Source organism: Lissotriton vulgaris, chromosome 5 (assembly GCF_964263255.1).
Source record: "Lissotriton vulgaris chromosome 5, aLisVul1.2, whole genome shotgun sequence".
In the NCBI taxonomy this organism is placed as follows: Eukaryota; Metazoa; Chordata; class Amphibia; order Caudata; family Salamandridae; genus Lissotriton; species Lissotriton vulgaris.
The window spans coordinates 433,432,408-433,449,219 of NC_141693.1; the positions used below are offsets into that span (position 1 = coordinate 433,432,408).

General features: G+C 43.8%; 1 protein-coding gene across 4 annotated transcripts in view; it reads right to left on the bottom strand.

Annotated features, from left to right (window-relative positions):
• Positions 1 to 16,459, bottom strand: part of MTG1 (mitochondrial ribosome associated GTPase 1) — a 195,853-nt gene extending 179,394 nt beyond the window's left edge. The window contains exons 1-2 of one of the 4 annotated variants that reach the window (XM_086921847.1): positions 16,387 to 16,459; positions 1,005 to 1,130 (exon numbers count right to left, since the gene is read on the bottom strand). In XM_086921847.1, the coding sequence (XP_086777973.1) occupies positions 1,005 to 1,107 (103 nt within the window). In that variant the 5' untranslated portion in view covers positions 1,108 to 1,130; positions 16,387 to 16,459. The other 3 variants (XM_086921848.1, XM_086921849.1, XM_086921850.1) reach the window with 3 other exon arrangements.
• Positions 16,460 to 16,812: the final 353 nt, after the last annotated feature.

Genomic DNA, 16,812 nt, shown 5'->3' on the forward strand with positions numbered 1-16,812 from the left:
AATATTGTCGGCATGCAGGCACATGCGTCATGATGCACTGGCAACCATTTTGATTTCCGGCAGAAGCCAATGGCATTGGCAACTAGTGCTGGCAAAGACAAAAGGTCGCAACACAACTTGAAACAGCTGCACCTATTGGCTTTGTCAATGTTTGTTTTATGAGTTGGCCTTGTGATTTAAGGGACTGTGAAACAAAGAAAAACTAGTTCAAACTGACAGCTTCATGTGAAAACATTAATGTTTTCTAAGTTATCTGATGTTGCCAAGGAAGGAGGAGGCAAATTTGATGCAACTCTCATCAGGAATTGTTGGGGTGTTCAGGAGCAGATGATGATGATCTGCGACCTGATTTACTAGACCCCTTGCTGACATTTGTGAGTAGTTTGAAAACAATCTATGGTGATCAACTGCATGTCGAATGTTACCATTATTTTATTTTGAAGTTTGTCATTTAAGATGTACTAACGACACTAAACTGTGAAGGCATTGGAGACTTTCAGCAGGGTGTCCTTCAGCCTCAGTGCACTTTTCACTATTTATGTAGCAGTGCGCCATGTAGCAAACAGCTTTGCTGTCTTTCACTACATGATTTATGGGGGAAGGAGGGTGGCTATGTTCAAAAGATTCCTGTAATAGTTTTGGACAAGCTTAATCAGGCTGGAGATGGGTGGACCGAGTTCAGCATGACATTTTTTTGCAAAAGCCCTTCATGTCTTACCTGAACAGGTAGTGGTTTTAAAGTGAGGAATTGCTGCTGCCCTGGTGTCATGCAAACAGAATCAAATATGTTTCCCCTGATAATTAGAGGATGCTCTTGAATGTCTATGACATTGTTTGCGGATAACTTTCAGGTGTCTCTCTGACAAAGACCTCCACGCATATGTATGACACTAATGCAGGTGGCTCATTCAAAGCCCCCACTACCAGAGGACCTTGATTTTTTTTTCCTGTACAATACAACATATTTGCTGTTAACATGGTACAAAAGGCCATCTCTCACTTACCCCTCGACATATGTCCTGGGAACCAGTGTGCCATGTCCCGGCCCGCAAAGTTAAATGTTTCCCTAAACTCCCCTGCCTGACGCAGGAGCTGTTGTAGACGCATCACTTAGGGTAACTGAGAGAAACCTAAAGTGAAAAGAACGACAAAAAAACTGAAATCAAATCAAACAAGAAATCAAAGTTCGAAAAACCTGCTGCCAGAGACAATAAAGACAGAACTAAAATCTATAACCATATATGCTCACAAGGCGACATATATTGAAAAACACGTCACTATCCTGTACCAATGATTGCCCAAGAGGTGTCTTCCAAAATAGCCATGCTTATGTTAATCAATTATTCTGCTTCATAGAAAATCCTTCAGGTGGTTTAACCAGATTTATGCGCAACGTGGTGAAACACAAGTGCTTTATTAAGTTGGTACATGTTTAAAAAAAACTCTCCGAGCAGCATCTCCCCGTTATCAGTAACTGCCATTCAAAACGTCGCATTTCACATCAGAGGGTATTAAAACTCAGTCGAAATATGCCATCTTGACATCATTTTGGAGAAGACAAACATCAGATGGGAGAGGAAGGCAGTGACATCTGTGAACCCACAGGTGATTAGAGATTTCTGATACTGGATTTTTTCACTAATGAGGGAGGGTGAATGAAGTTTTCAGCCATGACATATGACAGCAAGTACGCACTAATTACCAAGCAGTACCTGAATTGATTTGTGAAGGCTGCTTAACCTACTTGAGAATCAGCAACTTCACCCATAAATCATCAGTAATGGTTCCAAGAAAATATAAATTGTTCTATGTAAAAGTACCTTGCATATCTTGGAAAACAGGAAAGGAATCAGATCCATACTCGTTACTTACTACCTAGTGCAAAATAGACTATTACTCCTGGACAGTAGGCATGTAGCATTCTATAAAACAGCTTCCAATATTCCACAATCAGTCCGTTTGCTCAGTGAAAAACTTTCTTCTAGCAACAGGCGTAAGAAACAAAAAAGATTGTCCTGTTTTTGATGTTGGTTTTTTTTTAAGCAGTAGTCCCAGCAAAGAAATGACAGACCTCTCTAGGGAACGTTTTGCTGAATGGTTTGGAAAAAACACATTTGAAGGATGAAGAATGTATTCACATGGAAAATCTAAAACATCTTGGGGTAGATCTACATTAGTTCCAAGCACAACTTCATAGTGATAAAAGCATTTTTTTCTTGAGCTCATTTTTATTTTATATCTGTAGAAAGGGCTCAAGACGACCATTGCATGCCTATACAATTTAATTCCCACTGGGCGCATTGAGATAGTATTTTCATTCTGCCTTCCTTTAAAGCCTAGGGATCTAAAATCGACTTTGCACCCGACAGTACAGAAATAGTAGATGGCCTTCACTCCAGTAGAGGTGGATAACTAATAGATGCAACAAGCATTTGCAATGCAATAGGTCTCGAATTAGGAAAGTTTGAGCTATTGGTATTGTAAATGACACATTTTTTATTTATGTGTTGGTTTTGAAAATAGCAAAATAGCTTTGTCATTTACAATGCCAATAGTTATAACTTTCGCAAATGTGACACCTATAGCATTTGTAATACAATATGTATTGTATTTACGTGACTTTCATGAATTGATATTACAAATAACAATGGCTTTTAATTTTTATTTAATATTTAATACTTAAATAAAAGTTATTGTAATTTATAATGGCAATAGCTTAAACATTTGTAAATAACTTTTGTGAAGATTATGTTCAGTGTATTTTATTGTGACGAAAATAAAATCCAAGAACAGAAGTGAAATAACATCTTTTTGTTACATTTGTAATAAAGCTTGAAACATTGAGAGAACATATTTGAACCAGTTATTGTTGAATGGTTGCACAGATTGATGTTGTGGTGGCGCTGAGTGATGTTGTGATGGCGAACGAGTGATGCTGTAGCGTTCAGTGATGCTGTGGTAGCGCATAGTGATGTTGGGGTGCCCCCGAGTGATGCTGTGGTGGAGCTGAGTGATGCTGTATGCTATGCTATGTTTTCTTATCCTATGTTGTGTGGTTATGCTATGCTATGTTTTGCTACCTATGCTTTGATTTGTTATGCTATGCTATGCTGTGTTTTGTTATGCTATGCTATGTTTTGTTATGCTATGCTATGTTTTGCTATGCTTTGTTATGCTGTTTTGTTATGCTATGTTTTTTGTGTTTTTTATTATGCTATGTTTTGTTATGCTATGATATGTTTTGCTATTTTTTGTTGTGTTTTGTTAAGCTATGCTATGTTTTGTTGTGTTATGCTATGTTTTGCTTTGTTATGTTATGCTATATTTTGTTTTGCTATCCTTTGCTTTGTTTTGTTATGCTATGTTTTGCTATCCTATGCTTTGATTTGTTATGCTATGCTGTGTTTTGTTATGCTATGCTATGTTTTGTTATGCTATGCTATGTTTTGCTATGCTTGGTTATGCTATTCTATGCTTTGATTTGTTATGCTACGCTATGCTGTGTTTTTTATGTTATGCTATGCTGTGTTTTGTTATGCTATGCTGTGTTTTGTTATGCTATGCTATATTTTGTTATGCTTTGCTATGTTTTGCTATGCTATGCTTTGTTATGCTATGCTAGGTTTTCTTATGTAATGCTATGTTTTGTTGTGTTTTATTATGCTACGCTTTGTTTTGCTATGCTATTTTTTTATGCTGTGCTATGCTATGTTTTGTTGTGTTTGGTATGCTATGCTATGTTTTGCAATGCTATTATATGTTTTGTTCTGCTATGCTATGTTTTGTTATGCTATGCTATGTTTTGTTATGCTAGGTGTTGTTGTGTTTTGCTATGCTATGTTTTGTTATGCTATGTTATGTTTTGCTATCCTATGCTTTGTTTTGTTATGCTATGCTATGTTTTGTTGTGTTTTGTTATGAGAGAGTGTGGCAGTGAGAGAGTGTGGCAGTGATATAGGGTGTGTGGCAGTGATATAGAGTGTGTGGCAGTGATATAGAGTGTGTGGCAGTGAGATAAAGTGTGTGGCAGTGAGAGAGAGAGTGTGTGGCAGTGAGATAAAGTGTGTGGCAGTGAGAGAGAGAGTGTGTGGCAGTGAGAGAGAGAGTGTGTGGGAGTGAGAGAGAGAGTGAGAGAGAGTGTGGCAGCGATATAGAATGTGTGGCAGCGATATAGAGTGTGTGGCAGTGATATAGAGTGTGTGGCAGTGATATAGAGTGTGTGGCAGTGATATAGAGTGTGTGGCAGTGATATAGAGTGTGTGGCAGTGATATAGAGTGTGTGGCAGTGAGAGAGAGAGTGTGGCAGTGAGAGAGAGAGTGTGTGGGAGTGAGAGAGAGAGTGTGTGGGAGTGAGAGAGACAGTGTGTGGGAGTGAGAGAGAGTGTGTGGGAGTGAGAGAGAGTGTGTGTGGGAGTGAGAGAGCGAGTGTGTGGCAGTGAGAGAGAGAGAGTGTGGCAGTAAGAGAGAGAGAGTGTGTGGCAGTGAGAGAGAGAGTGTGGCAGTAAGAGAGAGAGTGTGGCAGTGAGAGAGAGAGAGAGTGTGGCAGTGAGAGAGAGTGTGGCAGTGAGAGAGAGAGAGAGAGTGTGGCAGCGAGAGAGAGAGAGTGTGGCAGTGAGAGAGAGAGAGTGTGGCAGTGAGATAGTGAGGGAGAGTGAGTTTGCGAGGTAGTGAGATAGTGAGGGAGAGTGATATTGTGAGTTGTTGTACCTGAGTGTTGTGGTGGTGTACCTGAGTGATTTGGTAGTGTCCCTGAGTGGTGTGGTGTTGACCATGAGTGATGTGGTGGTGTACCAGAGTAATGTGGTGGTGTACCAGAGTAATGTGGTGGTGTACCAGAGTAATGTGGTGGTGTACCAGAGTAATGTGGTGGTGTACCAGAGTAATGTGGTGGTGTACCAGAGTAATGTGGTGGTGTACCAGAGTAATGTGGTGGTGTACCAGAGTAATGTGGTGGTGTACCAGAGTAATGTGGTGGTGTACCAGAGTAATGTGGTGGTGTACCAGAGTAATGTGGTGGTGTACCAGAGTGATGTGGTGGTGTACAAGACTGATGCTGTGGTGTCCCCGAGTGATGTGCTGGTGTCTCTGAGTGATGCCCTGGTGTCCCTGAGTGATGTGCTGGTGTCTCTGAGTGATGCCGTGGTGTCAACGAGTGATGCCGTGGTGTCAACGAGTGATGCCGTGGTGTCAACGAGTGATGTGCTGGTGTCAACGAGTGATGTGCTGGTGTCAACGAGTGATGTGCTGGTGTCAACGAGTGATGTGCTGGTGTCAACGAGTGATGTGCTGGTGTCAACGAGTGATGTGCTGGTGTCAACGAGTGATGTGCTGGTGTCAACGAGTGATGTGCTGGTGTCAACGAGTGATGTGCTGGTGTCAACGAGTGATGTGCTGGTGTCAACGAGTGATGTGCTGGTGTCAACGAGTGATGTGCTGGTGTCAACGAGTGATGTGCTGGTGTCAACGAGTGATGTGCTGGTGTCAACGAGTGATGTGCTGGTGTCAACGAGTGATGTGCTGGTGTCTCTGAGTGATGTGGGGGTGTCTCTGAGTGATGTGGGGGTGTCTCTGAGTGATGTGGGGGTGTCCCTGAGTGATGTGGGGGTGTCCCTGAGTGATGTGGGGGTGTCCCTGAGTGATGTGGGGGTGTCCCTGAGTGATGTGGGGGTGTCCCTGAGTGATGTGGGGGTGTCCCTGAGTGATGTGGGGGTGTACCTGAGTGATGTGGGGGTGTACCTGAGTGATGTGGTGGAGTCCCGGAGTGATGTCTGGGTGTCCCTGAGTGATGTGCTGGTGTCTCTGAGTGATGCCGTGGTGTCCCTGAGTGATGGGCTGGTGTCTCTGAGTGATGCCGTGGTGTCCCTGAGTGATGTGCTGGTGTCTGAGTGATGCTGTGGTGTCAACAAGTGATGTGCTGGTGTCAACGAGTGATGTGCTGGTGTCTCTGAGTGATGTGGGGGTGTCCCTGAGTGATGTGGGGGTGTCCCTGAGTGATGTGGGGGTGTCCCTGAGTGATGCGCTGGTGTCCCTGAGTGATGCGCTGGTGTCCCTGAGTGATGTCGGGGTGTCCCTGAGTGATGTCGGGGTGTCCCTGAGTGATGTCGGGGTGTCCCTGAGTGATGTCGGGGTGTCCCTGAGTGATGTCGGGGTGTCCCTGAGTGATGTGGTGATGTCTCAGAGTGATGTGGTGGTGCCCCAGAGTGAAGTGGTAGTGAATCCAATAATAACAGTGTTTTTTGCATGGAATGTCTATTTGTAATTTGCCTTAGATTGTAATCGGTCTAAAGAAAATGTTTTTATACAAAACAATGACGAACTAATTTGGGCGCGTAAATGTGAGTTACTAAAGCAATGCAAGTAAATAAATGTAATACACGTAGGCAACATGTTTTCATGTAAAACAATGATCGAGCTTGTGAGAGTACATGTAAAAGGAAGTACGTAACTCCATGGAAGCTGAGAGACGCGTGGGTGGAGAGGAGACAGTAAGAGCGTGCGGCGGAGATCAAAGAAAACTCTAGCGACCATATGGAGAGGGAGAGGGTGTTGTGCTTCGTGAGTTTAATGTTTGTGGTAAGAGAGTGAGAGCAGGGCCCGTCGGCGCCACCACATTTGTAGACTGCAACGTCCACGTGCACTTATTGTAAAATGTAGTAATACAAAAAAGAAGCATAAAACACAGGCTTTTACAACCCCCTACAATTCAAATTAAAATGTAATGACGCCTTTTGTAAACGCTTTCATCCTGTTACGTGTGTTTTATTGTATAATTTGAAAAAAAAACATACTGACATCGTAAGAAAGCAGTGTGTGAGGGTGAATTGTATAAGGGCAAAGTGTAAGTGTATAAGGGTGCGGGCTGTGTGCGTGCGCGGGTTGTAAGTGTGCAGTGTATGTGGCCTAAAGTACTCTGAGTGGCTAATGTGTGAGAGAGCAGTGAAATGGGGGCAGTGTATGAGGAGGGGTCAGTGTATGTGGGTGTAGTGTGCATTCTGAGTTCCCGGGTGCATAAGGCTGGTGTGGTGCGTGAGGCAGGCGAGTGTGTCAGACTACGGAATCTTTAATGGTGCAACTCTTGCATTTCAATGTGCTAAATACAGTGACAGCGCAATAGTCTGTTCTGTTAAACTCAACGCAAAACCTAATCCCTACTGCCGCAAATATAAACACCTATTTGCCACCTGTAAGTAATAATAACGAAACAGTACACTTTTTTTTGTATTTGCTAAAAAACAATCTCGCTGTAGTGCATCTAAATTCGCCTTCAAACATCAAAAGATGAAAATTGAAAGAATAAGTTACTACGAGTGTATAGGAGAAAACGAGACGAAGACCCAGGACGGAGGAGGTGGTCAACCGACAGCCCAAACAGGGCCTGAAGAAGATGACCAGAACCATGCGTACATGTTCTGCCATCCAGCGAGCAGGAGGATGCCATATCATCTCATGCTGTGCCCCAGGAGGGTCGCTGCCTCAGGCAAGTGTCCTGGGCTGGGACGGCAAACTGAGGGGGTGATGGGAGAGTTTTAGAGGCACGAAATAGAAGCTGCACTGAGACTTTGCCAAACACCGGATGAGTCGGGCTGCTGTAAAAGCTTATATTGGGATGTGAGTACAAACAAGCTTAACAAGAAAGGGCGGCTTTAGGATACATTATCTTCTCGCCTTACAGGCAGTGTGATTTCAAAATGCAGTGCTTTAAACACGTATAGCAGTCATGCTTGCAAATCAAAGAGGACTTTATGGAAGTGTAAGTTCAGTCGCCTGCGTTTCTCACGATTAGACTGCCGACAGATGCATAGTTGGGGTGATAGGGACAGAAAGGCACAAAAAACGAGCCTAACAGGGGCAGAAAAAACGCGGCCGCGAAATGAAAGTAAATAAACGCGACCGTGAAATGAAAGCCTTTGATGCAGCTGGGGGCGGAGCGGATCCCCTTGAAGTGAAGCTGCTGGCGGCACCACGCTGGGGAAGCAACAGATGGCTGGCTTTGATGTGGTGATGCGAGGCAGGCAGGCGGATAGAAGCGCGTGCACGGGACACATGCACTTCTGGAAATCTGCATTTTTTGAGAGCTTAGTTTTGCTCTTAGTTTAGCCCCAATAGGTTTCGAGTTATAAATAACTCGACCTAAAAATAGGGTACAGAGATTGATCACTGCTTGCTTTATTTATTTTTTTGTCATAAATTCCTAAATTCTACCACAAAGACTACGTTAGGCGAAAAAATAAGTTAATCAAACTGGAACTAAATCTAAAACTACTGTAACTTAACATTACATGCCTCTTTAATAGTAATTGCAGATTAATGTACTTAAGGGCATGCAAACTTAACTCAAATCTAAATTTGGACCCGACTCATCTTTGAATTAACACACTTCAGCTGCACTTGCATGTTAAAAAGCTACATTAAATAGATCCTATCCAAAAGAAAAACATGTTTAATAATATCCACTCTCCAAGAAAATGTTACCTTTTCTTTTAAATAGTGTTTTGAACAAATAAAGGGTTTTTAAGCACTTGGTTGTCTGATAGGATTTAAAAAACTGCACCTGTAGAGGCCTTGGGTGCACAACTGAGACGCCTGAACATTATGTAGGAGGGCCCACTGTAGTGGAATGCAAAATTGCTATGGAATAATTATGCTGGCTAAAATGAACAAGCACTTACATTCTAATGATGTTAAATATGATGGGGTGATGTTCATTTCTTAGAAACAAGCAGGTACTGTAGGTGAATGTCTAGTCATAAAATGTATTGGTTCATGGGATACAACAAAATCCCCAGTCCTACTAGCATAGTAGAGAACAAACAAGCACTTGCAACGCAATAGGTCTCGCATTTGCAAGGGTTTCATCTATTGGCATTGTAAATGACAATGCCTTTTTTATGTGATGTTTTTTAGAACAGATAAAATTAAAGGCACTGTTATTTACAATGCCAATAGCTTAAACTCTTGCAAATGTGAGACCTATTGAATTGCAATTGTTGAATCTGCGCCCCATGCAGCCTGTGATGTTGTCATGACCACACTGCTACCATTAAGGGACAGATTACGATCTCGCAAGGAAAGCCCTCCATACAACTCTGATCCGGAGGGCTTTCCAAGCGAATCACGCTGTGCAAGTCCGACCAAACGAGTAAGTTGCAGCTGTATGCTGTTCGATCGGACTCCCATTGAACTCTATGGGAGACCGTGTACCGATGCGTACACAGGCTCCCTTAGCAAAAAGGGGTGGGTGAAGAAAAGCGTACACCCTGTGGCGGGAACCTCCCACATGACAGCCTAGACGGATGTCAGGAGTACCGACGGACACAGCGGTGCTCCATTTCTACCTGAGCTGTAGCCGGGTGAGGTGGAGAGCTTATTCCCCATACTGTGGGTGATATGATTTTAAATCACTATGATACACATATCAGCAGTAGCATCCTTTGTTAAGGTCCTGAAGAAGCAGAAAGGGATCCCTTGACCCTATTACACTGCAGAAACATGTCGACCTCGATCACATCTAAGTAGTTATTTGTTACACTACTTTGCACTGTTTTTTAACCTTGGGTGTGGGTAGGATCCTATTAAATTTCATTTTCCATTCCTGCAACCCAATATTAACTCATTCACTTATTTGTTGCACATAGCACTTTCAATAATTTGCACTGCTAGTCATTTTACCCCCTGATACCACTCTTTCTCTCAACACATCCCTGTATCCTTCTAGACGATTAGGCTACAATCTACCTAATCCACAGTGGACATGCTTCCACTTCCTTCGGGTGAAGGATCCCAAATGATGTAGGGCGGTACAGGATGGGTATCTGATGGGAACACAATTTTTCACCACGAATACCTTGGATTCCTGGATTGTATCCGGATATGTATACACAGTTTTTTAGATAGCTTTAGTTATCCCTGACCCATTACTACTACTTGTTCTTTCATTGTACGTAGGGATCGTAGCAATGCCAGGTCAATAAATATTTCCCTTAAACACCCCCTTTATTGTATTACGGGAACCTCAGGTTGCCCGCCACACTGTGCATGCATGGTTCGGGGGCCCCATAGGCTCCCCCCTGAGACCGATTAGAAGGGCTTTAGGTGAAGGGGGGCTGCTATGACTCCTTGAAGTCCGATTCCGACCGCCACTTCGTCTCACTGAGACCGAGGTGATACAGCCTACCAAATCGTGCATTGCACTCGCTCAGTCGGAGTCTGGCTCCATTCATCTGCGAACGAGTCACTCAGACAGGATTGGGTTCCGGAAACGATTCTGTCGACGCGGACGAGATCATCGCATCGTACTTGGTCTTTTGGAACAGGTGACAACTAGGTCGGAAACATAGGCACTGAATCGGATTCGCACATTCCAGTATCCGTCAGGAGACCTTCCTAACGAGATCATAATCTGGGAATCAGACGTTAGTAGTGAACGTCTTAATTACAGCAGTGCATAATTATAGTTTTCTTTTCTACTAACTTTCATAATGCCTTTAAATACCAGGGGAGGCCAGCTGCCGCACTGGCATACAGAACCAAGCAAAAGCAGACGGCTGCCACCATATGACGGTGTGGGGAGATAATGTGCCAAGCATTGTAGCATGTTTGGAGCCCTCCGGTGCCCTGCGGACTGCTATTAAAAACACAAATAAGTAAAGCACTTGAAATGTAAGCAGGAACAACATGCGTGGGACAGAGATGAGGGGCTGCGATCAGTGTTAATTTCGGCAGTTGCACATAACAAAAGAAATGAACGGCTGCCGTTCTCGAACCTGAAGGTGCCTCGCGCAGGAAAGCATGACGTGTTTGCAGTAGGGCTAAATAAGTAAAGAAAATAGTGCTCACAGACTAAATAAACATATTGAATAACACCACAAATAAAATGTCCTGTCCTCATGAGAGGTTACAAATGCAGACAAGGCGTTACTAAGGAGGGACTAAGAAGCCTATTAACGAATCACAAGCAACCATTTAGAGACAACAGTAACAGGAACTAATTGAAAAGATGGGCAGAGCTTTAAGTCCCTTCCTGAATACATCATGCCTGGCAGAGCAGCCCATGTGCTGCCCAGGCTTGAGCTAAAAAGGATGTAATTATCTAAGTGGCTCTAAAACAACATTTAACATTTCTGAGCACTGTTTGCGACACCAAACAAGTTTTTATGATTTTCTGCCGTTATTCTTGGATGCATTACAGAGTAAAGCTCATTGGTGTGTTGTTACTTGTTTTCTACACCGGTTATGCTATATTGTTTTATAGCACAGTAAGTTATTGAGTTTCGAATATTTTGTGAAGCTAATACTAATATCATTACATACAACCCTAAAATCACTACTGTACTTGAGTTCAAATGGAGAAATACACTGATATGAATGACAGCAGTTAATGATAAACTTAACCACTCTGCCCATATTCCTTCCGTCTCCAATACTGGTCGATGTTTAGCCTTCACAGTTCCAACTCGATCTAAGGAGAGTACGGCAGATCGCACACTGAGGACTTCTCAAAAGTACTTTTCAAAAGCGACTGGAAAACACCAGCTTAGTGAGTGCCTTCTACTGCTGCTCAATAGATCTGCTGTCAAGAACTGGCATACTACTTTTAACAAATTACCATATCACACACTACTTTCGCAACCCTCTGCGTTCACTTCACCTACAACAAGCCAAAACCCATCATCCACCTCCAACCAACTCTACAAAGAAACTGGAACAAAATCACCACGGAGCAGATCTCCACATCGCTCCTTCAAACCTCCCCAGCCCTCTCTTCTAACGCCAACGAAGCCGCCTCCAACCTCACCCTTTGGCTATCCAAAACCGCCGACACCTTAGCACCACTGAAAAAACGTCAACACAAACTTGGCATCAAGAAGGCCTCATGGTTCAACAATGACCTCAAGAAGTCCAAGAAACTGTGCCGCTCCCTTGAAAAGGACTGGAAAAAAGACCCATCCACCAGCACCAAGGACGCCTTCAAAAGCGCCATCCGTACTCACCACCAACTGATCCGAAAAGCCAAGAAAACAGCATTCAAGGATCGACTTGACAACAACGCCCACAACAGCAAGGAACTTTTCAACATCGTCAAGGAATTTTCCAATCCCTCGGCCAACTCCAACGACATCACCCCCTCTCAAACCCTCTGCGATTCCCTAGCCTCTTTTTTCCACAACAAGATTGCAGACATCCACAACAGCTTTGACAACCAACCCGGAAGCCAACCCACCCTACCATCAGCTGACCATCTCCCCCCCGTTAACACCCTTAACGCCTGGAACCTAATCTCCACTGAGGACACCATCCGCCTGATGAATTCCATCCACTCTGGATCCCCCACAGACCCCTGCCCTCACCACATCTTCAACAGAGCAGACTCCATCATAGCTCCGCACCTCCGAGACTTCATCAACTGCTCCTTCAACTCCGCTACCTTCCCAGAAGACTGGAAACACGCTGAACTCACCGCCCTTCTGAAAAAACCAACAGCAGACCCCACCGAACTCAAAAACTACCGCCCCATCTCGCTTCTTCCATTCCCGGCCAAAGTCATCGAGAAAGCTGTCAACAACCAGCTCGCCGCCTTCCTAGAAGCCAACAAATCACTCGACCCCTCACAATCTGGCTTCCGAGCCAAACACAGCACTGAGACCGCCCTCATCGCAGCAACAGACGACATTCGAACTCTACTAGAGAATGGAGACACAGTCGCCCTCATCCTCCTCGACCTCTCTGCAGCCTTCGACACAGTCTGCCACAAAACCCTTTTACAACGCCACCGAACTCAAAAACTACCGCCCCATCTCGCTTCTTCCATTCCCGGCCAAAGTCATCGAGAAAGCTGTCAACAACCAGCTCGCCGCCTTCCTAGAAGCCAACAAATCACTCGACCCCTCACAATCTGGCTTCCGAGCCAAACACAGCACTGAGACCGCCCTCATCGCAGCAACAGACGACATTCGAACTCTACTAGACAATGGAGACACAGTCGCCCTCATCCTCCTCGACCTCTCTGCAGCCTTCGACACAGTCTGCCACAAAACCCTTTTACAACGCCTCAGAAACATCGGAATCCAAGAAAAGGCACTGGAATGGATCACCTCATTCCTCACCGGAAGAACCCAGAGAGTCCGCCTCCCACCATTCAAGTCCGAGGCCTCTGAAATCATCTGCGGCGTACCACAAGGATCCTCACTCAGTCCCACCCTCTTCAACGTATACATGAGCCCCCTCGCAGCCATCGCCCGCCAACACAACCTCAACATCATCTCCTACGCGGATGACACTCAACTGATCTTAAATATTTGGAAAAAGGGGACCCCTATATAATATAGTAGCACTTGCTATACATAGGGAAGAAACAGAGTTAGGAAAGGTCTATAGCAAAGTGACAGACATTGATTAGATAATACAATTTACGTTTTTTTGTAAATAAAAACCTAGAATGAAACAGTATATTAAGTCCACTTGTGTACAGAAACCAATGAGCAAAATAATTTCTGATAGAGCTTTATTGTTTATTGTTGTTGACTATTTTTCTTTTGTTTTCTACTGTTTTTTTTAACAATAATCCTCCTCCCCTTCCTAAGCGCCTTGAAACCCTCTGGGTATGTAGTGCGCTATATAAATGTTATGACTTGACTTATGACTTGGTGTTCTCGAACCAGTGCAGATGTGAAAACATCCTCCGTGCCTCCTCGTTCTGCAAGTTGACAATAGTCTCATTAGACGCAATTGGCAAGACTTTCAAGTTGATGAAACCATGTATCTCCTTCTAAAATCTGCGATACACAAATCTTCGAAAGGCCACGCCTGTCCTCACACCTTTTACAGCCAAGCTTGTAACTGAAAGCCAAGCTTCATGTAACATCCCGAGAATCTCAAGAACCGCTTAGTCCCCACTTGTTGACGAAAGTCAGTGCAGGCACAGATGCCATTTCCAGCGTATGGCTGAGCTCCTTCCTTACATCACTGGAGAAGATTCTTTAAACACAGATATTCGTTAATCTCTGAGGAAATATGATAAGTCAACTCCACCTTCAGTAATTGGAGCAGTAGTTTGGTGTAGCATCAAAATCGACCAATATGAAACTGATCATAAAAGACCTAAAAAGGCTCAGGGCAATGCTTGGTCCTTACTCTCTTTGTAGTGTTTGACACTATGAACCTCAAGATCCTCCGAGTCTGCAGTAGAAAGATGTGCAGCACTGGAGGATCACCATTGCTGTGGCTTAAGACCACTCTTTCATACAGTTCCCATGAGGTGATATAGAGCAGCTTTCGACTCTGGTGTCAAGCATGAGCTAGATCGGCAAAGCTTCTGCAACTGGCACAAGTACTTCTCACTGCATGTGCAGTCCAGCAAATCAACGACCGCCAGGTTGCATCAACATGTTTATAGGTAGGACCCTCAGTATGTTGCAACCAAATTACACAGCAACAAAACTACACCACCAGTGTACCTAGAGGTTGCACAGTTAAAACTCACATCAGAGCTAATGCAGTTGTGCCAAATGGACTCACATGTCAAAAGTGACGTTCAAGCGATCATGGTATTTCAGCCAGTTATCAGAAGAGTGTGGAGTTTGTATGATCACCTTACAATACAAGGGAGGCTGCCTACCCCGTATAAAAGACCATCTCTAATTTCCTTATTACAGGCGTCTTGTGATAATAAAAAAAACAACTTAGCCCACTAACTGTAATAACTTATTACAGTTTGTATGTATCTATATTGGAAATTCTATAGTGCAAGCCTAGCCAAAAGGCAGGGAAACCCTGTACCTGGTAAAGGACAAACAAAGTCAAGAAGTAAGAGGAGAGGAAGCTCGGCTGTGGTTGGTTAATGCATTGAGAAGTAGTGTTCTTGAAATAGGTGAGCCTTCAACTCTTTCCTAAATTGGAGCAGAGCTGGGCGGTCCTGATGTATATGGGGATACTGTTCCCGGTCCTGGGTAAATTGATGGAAAAGGCAATGTGGTCTTGTTTTTATGTTGTTTTTTTAACTTCTTATTCTGCAATCTGGTAGAGTCATTGCCGCAGGCGCACCGAGATCCACCAGCAATGGTGAGCTTGTCTACAAGATAAAGGGGGTTGCTGATCGTGATAGTTTTGTAAGTGATGCAAATGGTTTTAAAGATGCTGCCGGCCAGCAAGGGCAGCCAATGGAGTTCCATAAGGATGGCAGTGATGTGATCACAATTGAGTTCTAATATTACAATGCCTGCTGCCAGAGCCAACAGTCCAGGAGAAAGGCAGGTCACGGGGATAATTAAAGCTGCATGTTAAAAAATGAAAACAAAATGTAGCGTTTCCTTATTCTGTTCTGGAATAAAGTACCTTATGTCGTACATTATAAGTATAAAGAGGTTGGCAAGCCAATACACTTGCAGGGAGAGCCGAGCCATGGGTCTGGCTCAGATAGCTGAGCACGAGCCGAGCCCTGAAAATGTTTGCTATGTAAGTCACACAACAAGCATCGTGTAAAACAAAATAAAGCACTTCTCTATTAAAAAATGTGTATTTCTATAACATATGAAACTTTGAGGTTAATAATACGTCACATCATGGCACTGCACTGAGAAGTATTTACTAAAAGCAATCGTTTTTAAACAAACGATTAGTGCACTAAGAGGTAAGGCAATTGTCATGTAAAACCTGTATGTGGTCCATATTATAGCAGAGCAACATTATAGTCTATTAAATCAAGCACAAACGGTTTTCTGAACAACTAGTATTCTGAACTCAATAACTGAAAATGATTCCATACACAATCATGTAACTGGTGCTCATATAAAGCACTCCAGTTTGGCGTTTGGGACGAGCTCACGTTATATAAAAATTGCAACAATCCTAAACATAAAGATAGTAATTTCCTGGCTGATTTGTACAAAGCAAAACTAGAAAACCTGGATAAATCGTGGCTTCGCTGCTTTCATGTTGTGATCTTGGGCAAATATTTTATTTCACCAAAAAGTTTTACTTCGTTACACGAGGTGACGTTCATTGCTCAGGAATAGGGACATTAAGGGATTTGCGCAGAATCAGATGATGTGCCGACACCGAGACTGGAACCTGGTTTCCCAATTACAAAGTCGGCAGCACTGGCCCTAAAGCCACAGCCTGGGTAGAGGGAGTGAGAAACCAAATGAAAGCGTCTCGTTAGGTGCTGGGGGCTCTAGAAGCACCCTGAGCTGAGCCAGGCTTCAGGCTCGAGCTTTCAGTGGCTCGCCCATCTCTATTTCAATATTTACAAGTCACCTCTGACTAACGTGACCTTCGGCCTCGTTCCTCTTTAACTCTATAGGGTCACGGAACTCCTCAGTAGGGTGACCAACCATAATATCGGCCGTAAGTCCGTTGTCCGTGAAGGTTTCCATTTGTCCGTAATTTTACCTGCTGTTGGGTGACCAGTTGGTGGGCCGATCATGTGCCTTTCTATCACCAATCGTTCCTCCAATCGTTGATAATGGAGAACAAACAAAGCGATCTAGGATTGGCTTGAAAGCCATCAGCCAATCCTAGAGCTTGTTAGTACACTGCAGGAGTGTTCTTATTGGCCTGATGCGTCAGGGCTAATGAGAACAGCTACGACGGTACTACCGGACATGCAGAGCACGTTTTCAGCCTTTAGCTTTTGCATTTTTGTTGAATCACCAGTCTGCCGTGGATTAGCCGTTTACCAGCTAACACCTACTTATTCCGATTTGGTGATCGGTAAATTTAGTTGCTGCTTTCTTTGCCTCATGAAGCGTGAGGTGCGTTTATTTTCAGTGTATGTTCACTATGCCTCACTCTTTCCCGTTACCAGAGACTGAGGCA